General features: G+C 40.7%; 1 protein-coding gene across 1 annotated transcript; it reads left to right on the top strand.

Annotated features, from left to right (window-relative positions):
- The first annotated feature begins 1,059 nt into the window (after positions 1-1,059).
- On the top strand, positions 1,060-1,563 carry LOC135467048 (neuroblast differentiation-associated protein AHNAK-like). Its single transcript, XM_064744809.1, has one exon. The coding sequence runs from the start codon at positions 1,060-1,062 to the stop codon at positions 1,561-1,563; it is 504 nt and encodes a 167-aa protein (XP_064600879.1).
- Positions 1,564-13,619: the final 12,056 nt, after the last annotated feature.

Here is a 13,619-nt window from a genome sequence, read left to right as displayed (position 1 = left end):
TCAATGTTTACTTTTAAGCCTGAGTAGATCTAAAGCCTTCCTTATTTACTTTTCTATGACTCCTCCGGGATGGTTGTCCACGTCGGGTCTCACTGGCCCTAAGCGGTGCATATTATCAATATCAGATGGCTTGATCATCGTATCAAGCTTATTGCTCAATATTGCAATCACTTTGGCAATACATTTCTCTGTAGACTCATTATGTCTATTTTGTTTGGAATGTAAACTTTCTAGTTGTTTATGAACTCTTACTGACTCTTCTTGATCTTGTTCATGTTGAACACTGAGAGAGCTTGTAAACCCTCTTTAAGTGCCCTATTTTCAGCTTCTAGACTGAAAGTCCGGATCTCATGTTGTTCCATCAAATTCGTCATTTTAGTGATAATTTTAGACTCAGTACTCTCTAACTGATCTCTCGAAGCCATGTTGTCAAGTTTGTCCATAATTATCTGGAGTCTGGACAGAATTTCAGATTGTGCTGGTTGTATACCTGGGATATACCCTTACACGTTGCTTGTGTTTTCTCAGCATATTTTATTTTCCTGTTCTTCAGTAACACAGTATGGTCGATAGCGGTAACTGTAGACCTGTGCAGTGTTCACCCACCCGGCGAAACTGGTTTGAACACTCCGCTAGTCTGCACAACTCGCCCTCTCCGACAGCTGACCGCACCCTTCCTGAGTTCTTACATGTCTCCCCACGTACAATTGAAGTTGTCCATTTTCGCACATATTCTACCAAGAAAAAAAAACACCACAGAAAATCTCAAAATCTAACATTAGCTATGCCTCAAAGTAGATCAACGTGGAATTTCAGCGTTCTAATGCCTGTATATCGTTTAAGTAGACAGTGTGATCGGAGCCGTTATTTCGCCTGTTACACACCTTCCCCATCTTGAAAGAAGAGTTGAAAGAGAATCTTAGGTAGTTAAAATAAAACACTGACTGAAGCAATGAAGTGCCCTGATGTCAATTTTTTTACCCTGATGCCAAATTATTGTGCTCTGATATCAAGATGACGTATCCTGATATTTAGTTGAGGTGCCCTGATGCTAAGCTCATGTATCTTAATGTCAAGCTGCCATATCCTGATGCCAAGTTGTTGCATTCTGATGTCAAGTTGCCATATCCTGATGCCAAGTTGATGCATGCTGATAAGTTGTTGCACCATGATGTCCAGCTGCCATATCCTTATGCCAAGTTGTTACACCATGATTCCAAGGTGTCTCATTCAAATGTCAAGTTTCCATATCCTGATGCCAAGTTGTCGCATCCTGATGTCAAATTGCCGTGCCTTGATGTCAAGTTGTTCCATCTTAATGTCAAGTTGTTGCACCACGATGCCAAGTTGTTGCATTCTGATGTCAAGTTGTTACATTCTGATGTCAAGTCGCCGTACTTTGATGTCAAGTCGCCGTACCCTGATGTCAAGTCGCCGTACCCTGATGTCAAGTTGCACCCTGATGCCAAGTTGTTTCATCTTGATGTCAAGCTGTTGTATCCTGGTGTCAAGTTGTTGCACCCTGATATAAAATGTTTACACTATATTGTGACATTTTATTGAGCATGCTGTACAGTTAATAGCGTTAACTCTTTCTGAATATAATACAGTTTCTAGAAATGAAAATTGAGAGAGATCACTGCGGGTGTAGAACAAGCGACCTGAGAGTCATGCACCAAATCACCAGAAATACTTGTCAACCGTCTAAATTACTCGGCCAACAGGCTTCCCAATAAATAGGAAGCAGGCATTACAATGAACGTGCATTTTACCTATCTGATGATCGGCAAATATATATAAAATATAAAAACATATCAGGCTGTTTCAGCAATAGAACTTTGGGTTTCTCTAGAAAGTTGTTATCCTAAACAGTAATGGGGAACTCAGCACTAAACACCACTTTCTAAATGATATCTACCAACTAGAACTCTTGTTTCATTTTTGTCTGATTTTGGTTATGGTTCTCCTCATATCGAAATCCATAGTCGCTCTAATACTGTCCAGCCATGATGTGGAATCAAACTCTGATTATTGATTCATTTATTCATTCGTTTCACGAAATCGGGAGACCAGGGATCAAAGGAAGTTCGGGACATATCAAAGACCAAAGCCTCGTTTGGCGCTCAGTGGCTGGGTGGGATGTCATACCTGATGTCTTCGGCATGATATTCAATGTTGGCAGCACTTTTGGCGGCTTACAAGGACTCGTCAAGAAGACACAGAATAAGCACACACACATGAGGTCATTAATCGCAAGGTCATGTACGACCTAAAACCCAAAGCATATAGACATACATATTCATTCGTTTCAAGTTCATCGTGATATGGAGGGGCTTCCGTGGCTCAGTCGGTTAGCGCGCTAAAGCAGCGTAATGACCCAGGAGCCTCTCACCAATGCAGTCGCTGTGAGTTCAAGTCCAGCTCATGCTGGCTTCCTCTCCGGCCGTAAGTGGGAAGGTCTTTCAGCAACCTGCGGATGGTCGTGGGTTTCCCCCGGGCTGTGCCCGGTTTCCACCCACCATAATGCTGGCCGCCGTCGTATAAGTGAAATATTCTTGAGTACGGCGTAAAACACCAATCAAATAAATAAATAAATCATCGTGATATGAGCTTCAAGGAGCATAACTCTGCTAGCAATACAGCGACGACAAATGCAAATCGGTCTCGGCAGCATGAGTTTGTCTGCTGAATACTCTCTACATTCACATACATGTAGAAGGTTGGTTGGTATATGTACGAGTAACTACATGTATTTGACTGAAAGGTAAAGACCATTCAGAAATAAAATAGCTGCAATTAGAAAGACCAGTCAAATGTCAAAATAGTACCAAAAAATGACAAATGTATTCGTCGCATATCTGGCTGGAGTGATGCGCCATATTATTCGATCGATGATAGTTTTTAAGCATAAAGATGACACATCAATCTTTCACCTACATAAATGAGAGTTTAATATCAGAAGTGCTTTTTGGTTGAGTATACATGACATGAATACAGCTCACAAGAATGCTAATTCACACATCCTTTTCCGATGTAACATTGCGTGTAAATTTGGAGAGCTCTATTAAAACATTCGAGTCAAAGTTTTGAAACTCCTGTCCTTCATCAAGAACGTGAAAGGGATGTTTCCAGTATAGCCAAGATAGAAAAAACTTTAATGCCAATAGGCAAAATTGTTAAGGAAATAATAAATATATTTAATGGATATTAAAGCGAGACAGTGACAAGTGTAAATTTTTCACAGGGCTTTAGATTGTATACATATACGGAGGCAACATTAAAAATTTGTATGTGTATGTATATATCAAGGTTATTCCAATGTGTAACTATTAAGACATTTCACCCTTAGCTTTTAGCCATATATCTTTCAAAACATGTATCAGACTTCTTGTGCCATCTCAGGTGGTTTGAGTGAATTAAATTGAATAGTACAGCATCATTCAATGCTCCATGCCGTTGTCTTATCGTGTAGTAAGGTACAGTAAGCCTTCAAACACAAATGTTTAAAATCATTGATCTGACTGTTGTTAAAGCTATTCTTGTTTTACGATGATGTCATCACTTTTAGAGTGAAGGAAACTGGAGTGAACACTGAATTTGGCTACTGACGAATATTCCCACCTGAAGTATAGATCTGCGCATCACACTGGTAGGAAACATTTGGTACTCAACGAACGTTAGACTGCTCAATCGGCGTCACGAGCGTCGTGGGCGGCTTATTGTCACCAAGGTCACACGAGCGTCGTGGGCGGCTTATTGTCATCAAGGCCACACGTGTGTTGTGAGCGGCTTATTGTCATCAAAACCACACAAGCGTCGTGGGCGGCTTATTGTCATCAAGGCTACACGAGCGTTGTGGGCGGTTTATTGTCATCAAGGTCACACGAGCAGAGGACGAGCGTCAATGCTTAAAGTCGAAAATTATACGCCTAAAAATAAGGACAAAGTTGAAATCCTGTTGCTGAAGATATGCAAAGATATGAATATTTGAATTCAAATACGGGAAAGTTCTTCCGTAATTTCTCAAAGCCCGATGTTTTTTTGTTGGCACTACAACGGTTTCCTTCAACCATGAAACTGACCATGATCGTAAAACTGAAAAATATCCGGAAATGGAGTTGAATGATAATTACAATTTTTTTATACATGTACTTGCAGCATGCACTTGAATCATTTTGATAAAAGACATTAGAAAATGTTAACCAACTTTAATGAATATTTCACAAGAAACTATTATTTAGTATTGTTATGTATGACTATTTAACGTCTTCGTGTACTGTTAGTCTGCGGACCTTTGTGTTATATGTTATAAGCATAACAGGCCCTGTTATATATGTACAGTGCGGACCTGGCCGAAAGCACCTTGTTCAATGCTCTGTTTATTTAACTGGCTGTTCATTGGCTGTTAAATTCTGTGTCTAAGAATAGTTGAATCCACCTGGAGCGTATATAAGCCGTGTTTTCTGTGCAGAGGGGAGGTATTTTTGCTGCATCCACTGGGAGCCAGGAGAGTGTGCGACGCTCTCGTATCGAGTCCATTATTTTGATATGAGCTGGTGATGCCAGTTTCATTTGGGAGGACAGATTTTTATGCCGACACCGTTTGTGTACCACAGTAGTACTGATGTCTGGTTTATGTGAATTTCTGCGGAAGTCACGTTTATTGGTGTTCGGATCTTGATTATGATTATACAGTGTGGACTGTGTAATTTGTTTAACACGCTGACCTCACCTGACCGACAAGGTCGTCAAGGACTCTAAACTGAAGTTTTCAGTTTTGCAAAGGACGTTCGTTCTGCCACAAGGTGACATTACTCTACGTCTCTGAACGGCTCGTTTGTGAGCTTCTGCGGGAGCTGTGACTGATCTGAAGTGGATTATACCTCCATGCCTGTATTTACCCTGTGTTGTGCTCTGCGGGTGTGACGTCATTGAAAGGCTTGACTGTTCCAGTTCTGTGTAACCTGTGTACTGTGTTCGTGTTCGCTAACCTGGCGAAGTACCTGTCTAGGACAATTTGTGACTTGTGTGGATTGTGTGTTTATCCCATGGTCTTTACGTTGGATTTCCTGGAATACATCCCTTGGGATGCAAAGGTGAACTGGAAACTTGTAAAGACCGGTAATACTGATGTGTATGTTGTTGTTGTTGTTGAACTGTCTGTAAAACTGTACGTCTCATTTTATATATAAAGCATTGTTTACATTGTAATATTGAGTCACTGAGTCTGTTTTCTGTTGCCGTTTTCAATACCGTAACAGTATGTTCTGGTACAAATTCACTGCTCATACAGATTACTTTCCAAAAAAAGGAATGATTTGTGAATGTACCACGTGATGGGGCAATGTGCAACTTATAATCCTGGAAATAATATGGCTCACCAGTACTCTGCAAAGTGAAGTAAATCCGGGAACTGGTGGGCCAGTGGCGCCCTCTACCTATTTGACTAACAATACCCACAATTGTCATACGTTATTATATTGGCTTATCTCCAATGGTGATAAAGCCCTGGAGACTAGCTCACGCATCACGGCAATCACAGACATCAGATACAGACTATGTGTAAACCTGCACGCACAGGAATGACGGCAGCGACTGTCACATTCTTATCTTCGCCATATGTGGTTGTTTAAATTCTGCTGGGTTCGTGGGAAGTCCTGCCAGTGACCTGTGGATAGTTGTGGGTCCATACGGGGTTGCTAAACGTCTGTCCGGTTTCCCCAACCATAATGCCTGCAGCGATCGAATAAGTGAAATATTGGTGAGCGTACAGCGTAAAACGGCAATCAAATAAATAAATAAATAAGTCTGCCAGAGAATCCCCAAATCAAGAGGTGTGTGCTTTGGGCTGATGAATAGGCCGACGACAGCGATAAACATAGATAACAGTGCCTATCGAAGCGGGAGAACTCAGTGAATGCTTCATCAGAGCTGAAGTGAACAGAATTCTTAATGAATATTTTATACAACGAGCTCAAATCGTTTATAGTCGCAACTCTCTATTCAGATGCATGTGTCAGTGTGGTTAAATAGGTTAGTAAAAGGAAGAATACTTTTGGCAATCCGGTTTCCTCCAACCACAATACTGAACCCATCGTAAGTGTTTTATAACAAAAAAACTTGTCAGATAAACAAATAAATAAATATCCTGTTTTATATCTACCCGGCCATCCTGCTTCGATGTGAACCTTTGTACAACGACCACTTGTATAACAGAGTCATGTTGTCTGACGTGTCTTGATTTCCCTCAGTGCATCCAGATCTAAACTCTAAGCATACCACAGTTTCAAGCCCATGAAGGTTCGTAACTTATTTATTCTGATTCGTCTGGGTAGAGTAAATGTTGCTATTTATCATTGCATCCATTATATTTACAACCATTTGATACGATTGTTTGCAGGCAGCGAAATTTGGCGCGAACGAAACCGTCGGTCGCGCAACGGTTACGTGCGGTTCAATTTGGCTAACCGGAAAATCGGTTAGGCCAACTGTCCAACGAGAACGTCCTTAGAGTCAGTGTGCATTAGGTAACTACAGATAAACTGGACTGAACAGCTTTCATAATCACAACGCGGTTAGTATGGCAACGCGTCTAACAATAGAAACATCGACTTCAGCCACAGCCAGCTGCCTGTGCTGGTCACATGGAAATGTAATCATTCATATATGCCTTACAGGCTTTGAGATAATACTCAAATTATTTATTTTGACTTATCTTTTCACGATCACGCAAGTAAATAAAACAAGGTTACCTTTTCATGTACATGTAGTTTAACTGCTACTCGAGCCCAAATTAGTCGAGTCTACCGTACAGATTGATGGAACCCTCACCGGCTGCGTTCTGATTTAGAGCACAGGCCTGTGACGCATAGGCCTGTGACGTCAAGGTCTCTCCCGACCCTGTAGCGAGTAAGACTCACACCACGTGCGTTGGAAACTACGTTAATTATCAGTAATCAGGGATACCAAACTCGCTCCCCAATACCGTAATGACACTTACTGGAAGTACTTAATGTTGGACTGGGCATATTGCAAACATATAAGCCTGTATAACGGAATTTCACGTAAAAATGTGCCACAGGAGTCAAGTACCAACCAGGCAACACACAACGTTGAAACACCGTGTGAGTGTAAAATTTCTCTTTCTTTTGTTCACCAACCTTACGGTATGAGCTGCTAGATATAGAAAAGAAAAACAAACATAACATTGAGCTGAATACTTTTATTAATGATCCAGAATGATGCCTGAAACATAAACCACGTAAACAATTAGCGTAACCGATCGGGTTGATAAACGTACGTGGCGTAACCGAATGATCGGTTAGGCGAGGCGGAAAAGACGTAACCGATTTCTGGGTTTCGCCGGCAGGCCAAATTTCGCTGCCTGGTTTGTCTTTGGAATAGGTATGAAACCAGGCAAATGAGGGTAGCACGTGCTCTCATTCTGCAGCACATGTGGTGTTAAAAACCAAACGAATAAATGAATAACCTATTATAAACTATTAAAAACACAGGAGTCAACCTGTGACGTTATTGTTTCGCTTATCAGGTGCAGTCCCATGCTCCATTAGATACATTTCTTATTTATAACCATGCTGACGCAGTGCACGCGGACGGAATGGCAAACTTGGTAGCAAGTTTGTACCAATGCATTATTGGAGAGACTCAAAATTGTCCAGGGGTCGAGGACGTGCCACAACATTCATATACATGTGGCCCGCGGCTTTTTGACTCAGAAGCAACGCTGGACTTGGCCACAGTACTGACCGCACGAATCACCAGCACAGACATAGACGTGAATTTCGTCTAACTCATGAGTGATTTGAACAACGTAACTAATGGCATGGCGGGGTCTAACCTCTTTGCCCAGTGTACTCTTTTTATATTTTGGACAGGTGAAGTAATACTGTTTATTTCAATTTATTGTTTTCTTGACGGCATGAAGACCCTGTCAGTGTTCTCGCTTGGCTTATAAGACATTTATGTGAAAAAATAGCATTAGCCAGGAAAACGAAGGCTTAAACAACCCTATGCAAGGGGTCATACTAATTAATTAAGAGATTGTAAAAAGAGATGTGTGGAAACTTCACTCGGGATGGATGGAAAAGCTAGCTATAAAAAGCTATATAGGGAACCGCTAAACATTTCACTGGCTTTTCTTTGCAGTATTACAACTTGTCCTGGGAACGTCCATGAAGTACGAATTGACGTTACATATAAAAAGAGCGTCTTGGAACACGGCTATGAGTGTTTGCAAGGCCAACGGTGGCACCTTGGTTCAAATTCTTAACAGGGAAAAATCAGACGTCATTCAGTACATGAAACAAAACGACTGGGTGGACGAACTGTAAGTATTTCCCCTTCATGGGAAAATATTCTTTGCTTATCAGTTAGTTTGACATTTACGCGGGACTTCCTTGGCCCAGTTAGAGTGCTAACGAAGCACAATAACCAAAGAGCCTATCACGTAAAAAAAAAAACAGCCATTGGCCTGTCTTACAAAAGCAGCCACAATGCAAAATGCATTTGAATAACATGATATATGACGTATCTCTTCATTATATACGATCAGGTATGGGAGTTATGCAGCAGGAGCATGTTGCAACTGCTTTTTGAAATTGGCCCACAAGAGGCCAGTTTTGTGGTTATAGTCAAGATAAAACGTTGCGACAGTTTTGTATAAAAAAGCCGAAGAATCAAAACTCTTTTAAGCAGATGCAAGTTGCCTAGGATGTTATGTCCACGACAACATTCATAAACTGAGGTTTACCAAGTATAGCGAAGACATACGTCACCATTAAGTTAAGGCGCACGATACAAAGTTGCGATAGCTTTGTAAAAAAAAAAAAAGCAAAGCCCAAGAATCAGAGGCCTCTTTTAAGCAGATGCATGTTGCCTAAGGCGCTATGCTCAAGACAACATTCATATACTGACGTGTAAGAGAGGTAAAATGCGTTTCACGTAGAGGTGGAACAGCTTTGATCTGGTTAGTTAACTTGCTTTACCCACCTGTCTTGAGATAACACCAATAATAATGTTCGCATAACAAAAGCGTACGTCACCAAAGAAAATGTGCACAAACATTAGCACTGTCTGACTGTCTGTGGTAATACCATTCACAAGTGAATTCTCTTAATTTATTTATTTGATTAGTGTTTTACGCCGTACTCAGGAACATTTCACTTATACGACAACGGTCAGCATTGTAGTAGGAAGAAACCGCGCAGAAATCGGGCAAAACTAACGACCATCCCCAGGTTTTTTTACTTGATAGATATTTAGCTCCGCATTAAATTCAAACGCCCTTGCGACACCCACGAGCCGTAAGTGTATGTAAGCTCCATTCTGGAATTTAACTGATTATTTTATAAAATAACAATTACCACAAATGTTGGGAACAGGAAATATACAATGTTGGGATGGGATTATGATGGAATTGTCGACCAGGAGTACAGTACAGAAAGCTATACAGGAAGGAGAGTAAAACCAGAGCAGCGACGACAATGTGACATATGTAAGATAGCAAATGGTCACCCGTTATCGCTGAAATTCGACCTCTTGTCAGTTTACGTCAGGAAATTGCTTTTATTTTTAACTGTTCATGTAAATGCTGAAAAAGAAGCAGCCCAGACGACTAGGAAACCAAATAATTGCAGAATTTTCGAGCTTCGAACTTATAGTTCACAAAGAACCGTTAGTTCACAAATAACCGATAGTTCACAAGGAACTGATAGTTCACAAAGAACCTATAGTTCACAAGGAGCTGATAGTTCACAAAGATCGGAGCTCGAAATAGTTTTTTTTTTTTACCTCAGATCGTTTGGTATTCACTGAAGCAATGAGCAAGTTTATTCACGCTTATTCACAATATCGTTCATTATCATAACATTCACCAACGAAGTGTTTATTAATTTTGAATATATGTTCTCAATTGAGGAATATATTCAAATGTTCCAATGTGAACTCTCGTTGTTTTAAGTTGTAATTTATTTTGTACAATATACTAAAAGACTTCAGAATATAGAGAGTAAACCCAGAGCAGCGATGACAGTGAAAATTGGCTAAATGGACACAAGTATTCGGTGAAATACGATCTCAGTTCACCTCAGGTATGGTTTGATCCCAACTGTTGATGTAAATGCTTAAACAGGAGCAAATTACACGCCTCCTAGCACCATGGCTTAAGCAAAATGAAGTAAAAACATTGGAGTGATTGTGATTGTAAATTATTAGCCGTCACTAGTCTAGAATTACTCAGTATGCTGTATTATCATCACATTTAACATGCAATCACATTAAGGCAAATATATTTGGATATGAATGACCGAAAGTGAGTTACTGTTAGCGAAAGCGACTGTAAAATCATCGGTAGATGGAATAAAATACTGGGGCTGGCAATAACACAAGTATCAGACAAACAACTCTCAATGTGGCTTTGTCGTGTGATTTTTCTTGCCCTATTCTGGTACTCAAAATGAAAGTATCTCCCTGTTGAGGGCACTTTAGGAACGGTTTTATAATGTGCATTTGAAGTTGAACCAGGTTTGAATCTTAACACCCTCTTGACCTAATAAAAAACTTATGGTATTTCACTCCAGACATTTTATTCTTAAGTCTGGAACTCGGTTTTCATGACAGATGATAGCGAAAAATCTTACTTTGCACAAAGGTTCCCGAGCCAAACTAGATAGAATTACATTCCATACATCATACATTCAGCGCACAGACACAAAATGTTTCATGTCCAGCTCGGCATAGCCATTTTTTAAAAAAATACTTGAGTGCCAGGGTTGGGCTGCTTTTTGGACCACACATTATATTTAACCTTTGGAAACTATTATTTAGTTTAATAACGTTATCACTAATGCCCACCTTAGAATTAATATCAGTGCATTTCACTGAATGAATACTATTCATAACGTTAGTTAAAGTTTTACTTTAGCGTTTGCTTTCTTTCACTTTACCATATTCTTCTTGCTCAGGGAAGGCGACTATTGGATAGGGCTATTCGACGACGACGTGCCGAATATGCGGTATACCTGGCCAGACTGTACGCGGTTGGAAGGCAATTACATAAACTGGTACCCAGGCCAAAATAACAGGTTTGTAGAACCAAATGAGCCCGAGACCGAAATGTGTGTTCGTAGCCGGAAAAATCAAGGGGATTGGCGGACCAAAGAATGTTTTGCCGCCTTACCGTTCATTTGCGAGAAAGCTACAGGTGAGTACTTCCTCAGGAAAACATGTAACGGAGTAAAACAAATATGTTAATTTATTTTCCATGTATGACTATTAATATGAAAGACTACATCATGGAGAGTTAACCCAAATTAGTGATGAGAGTGTGATAGTTAGCCAATTGTCACACGTAACCCGTGAAATCTCAAATCTTGTAAATTTATCGCAGTCAGGGTTTTATTCTGACTGTCAATGCAAATGCATAAAACATCAATCAAATAAATAAATAAGTAAAATAGTAGAAACTTTTACGTCCCACAACACCATGACTTAATTGGAATTAGGTTTTTAAAAATGCATAGATGTTAATGGCATTTTATTAGACGTCACTGGTCTAGTATTACTAAAAATGCTCTGTTGTCATCACGTTTAATAAATAATCACATGAAAACAATCCAGGGTGAGGATACTAAGACTGATGAATATAACGAATGAAATGAAACGCAGTGCATGGATACTGCGTTTCTAGTCCATCAGTCTGCTATAGACGCTTTGTTCTTTCGTCTTTTCAAGAATGATTGCATGTACAGCCCTGACTACACTCCAGATCGCAACAAGGCCACAAGTATACACCAGATAATGACTGTACACCAGAGCACAGTTATACACAAGGCCACAAGCATACACCAGATCGTGATTATACGCCAGAGCACGGCTATACACAAGGTCACAAGCATACACCAGATCATGATTATACGCCAGGACACGGTTTTTACACAAGGCCACGAATGTACACCAGAGCACAGTTATACACAAGACCACGGTTATACAGTCACGACCACGAGTATACACCAGATCTTGATTATACAACCAGAGCACTGCTATACACAAGGCCACGGGCATACACCAGATCATGATTATACCACCAGAGCACGGTTATGCACAAGACCACGAGTATACACCAGATCATAATTATACGCCAGAGCAAGGTTATGCACAAGACCACGAGTGTACACCAGATCATGATTATACACCAGAGCACGGTTATACACAAGACCATGAGTATACACCAGATCATGACTATACACCAGAGCAGTTATACACAAGGCCACAAGTATACACCAGATCGTGATTATACGCCAGAGCACGGCTATACACAAGGTCACAAGCATACACCATATCATGATTATACGCCAGGACACGATTTTGCACAAGACCATGAATGTGCACCAGAGCGCGGTTTTACACAAGACCACGGTTATACACAAGACCACGAGTATACACCAGATCATGATTAAACGCCAGAACACAGTTATACACAAGCCACGAGCATACACCAGATCATGATTATACACCACAGCACGGTTATACACAAAGCCACGAGTATACACCAGATCATAAGTATACGCCAGAGCACGGTTTTGCACAAAGCCACGAGTATACACCAGATCATGATTATACACCAGACCACAGTTATACACAAGACCACGAGTATACACCAGATCATCATCATACGCCAGAGCACGGTTACAGACAAAACCACCAGATCATGATTATACGTCAAAGCACGGTTATACACAAGACCACGAGTATACACCAGATCATGATTATACACCAGAGCACTGCTATACACAAGACCACGAGTATACACCATATCATGATTATACATTATAGCACGGCTATACACAAGTCCACGAGTATACACCAGATCGTGATTAAACGCCAGAGCACGGTTACAGACAAAACCACCAGATCATGATTATATGTCAAAGCACGGTTATACACAAGACCAGGAGTATACACCAGATCATGATTATATGCCAGAGCACGGTTATACACAGAGCCACGAGTATACACCAGATCATGATTAGACGCCAGAGCATGGTTATGCACAAGGCCACAAGTATACACCAGATCATGATTATACACAAGAGCACAGTTATACACAAGGCCACAAGTATACACCAGATCATGACTGTACACCAGAGCACAGTTATACACAAGGCCACAAGTATACACCAGATCATGACTGTACACCAGAGCACAGTTATACACAAGGTCACAAGCATACACCAGATCATGATTATACGCCAGGACACGGTTTTACACAAGACCACGAATGTACACCAGAGCACAGTTATACACAAGACCACGGTTATACACAAGACCATGAGTATACACCAGATCATGATTATACAGCAGAGCACTGCTATACACAAGGCCACGAGCATACACCAGATCATGATTATACGCCACAGCACGGGTATACACAAAGCCACGAGTATACACCAGATCATAAGTATACGCTAGAGCACGGTTTTGCACAAAGCCACGAGTATACACCAGATCATGATTATACACCAGACCACAGTTATACACAAGACCACGAGTATACACCAGATCATCATCATACGCCAGAGCACGGTTACAGACAAAACCAC

Source organism: Liolophura sinensis, chromosome 6, assembly GCF_032854445.1.
Source record: "Liolophura sinensis isolate JHLJ2023 chromosome 6, CUHK_Ljap_v2, whole genome shotgun sequence".
In the NCBI taxonomy this organism is placed as follows: domain Eukaryota; kingdom Metazoa; phylum Mollusca; class Polyplacophora; order Chitonida; family Chitonidae; genus Liolophura; species Liolophura sinensis.
The sequence above is the reverse complement of the archived record's forward strand: the minus strand, read 5'-3'. Positions and strand labels throughout refer to the sequence as shown.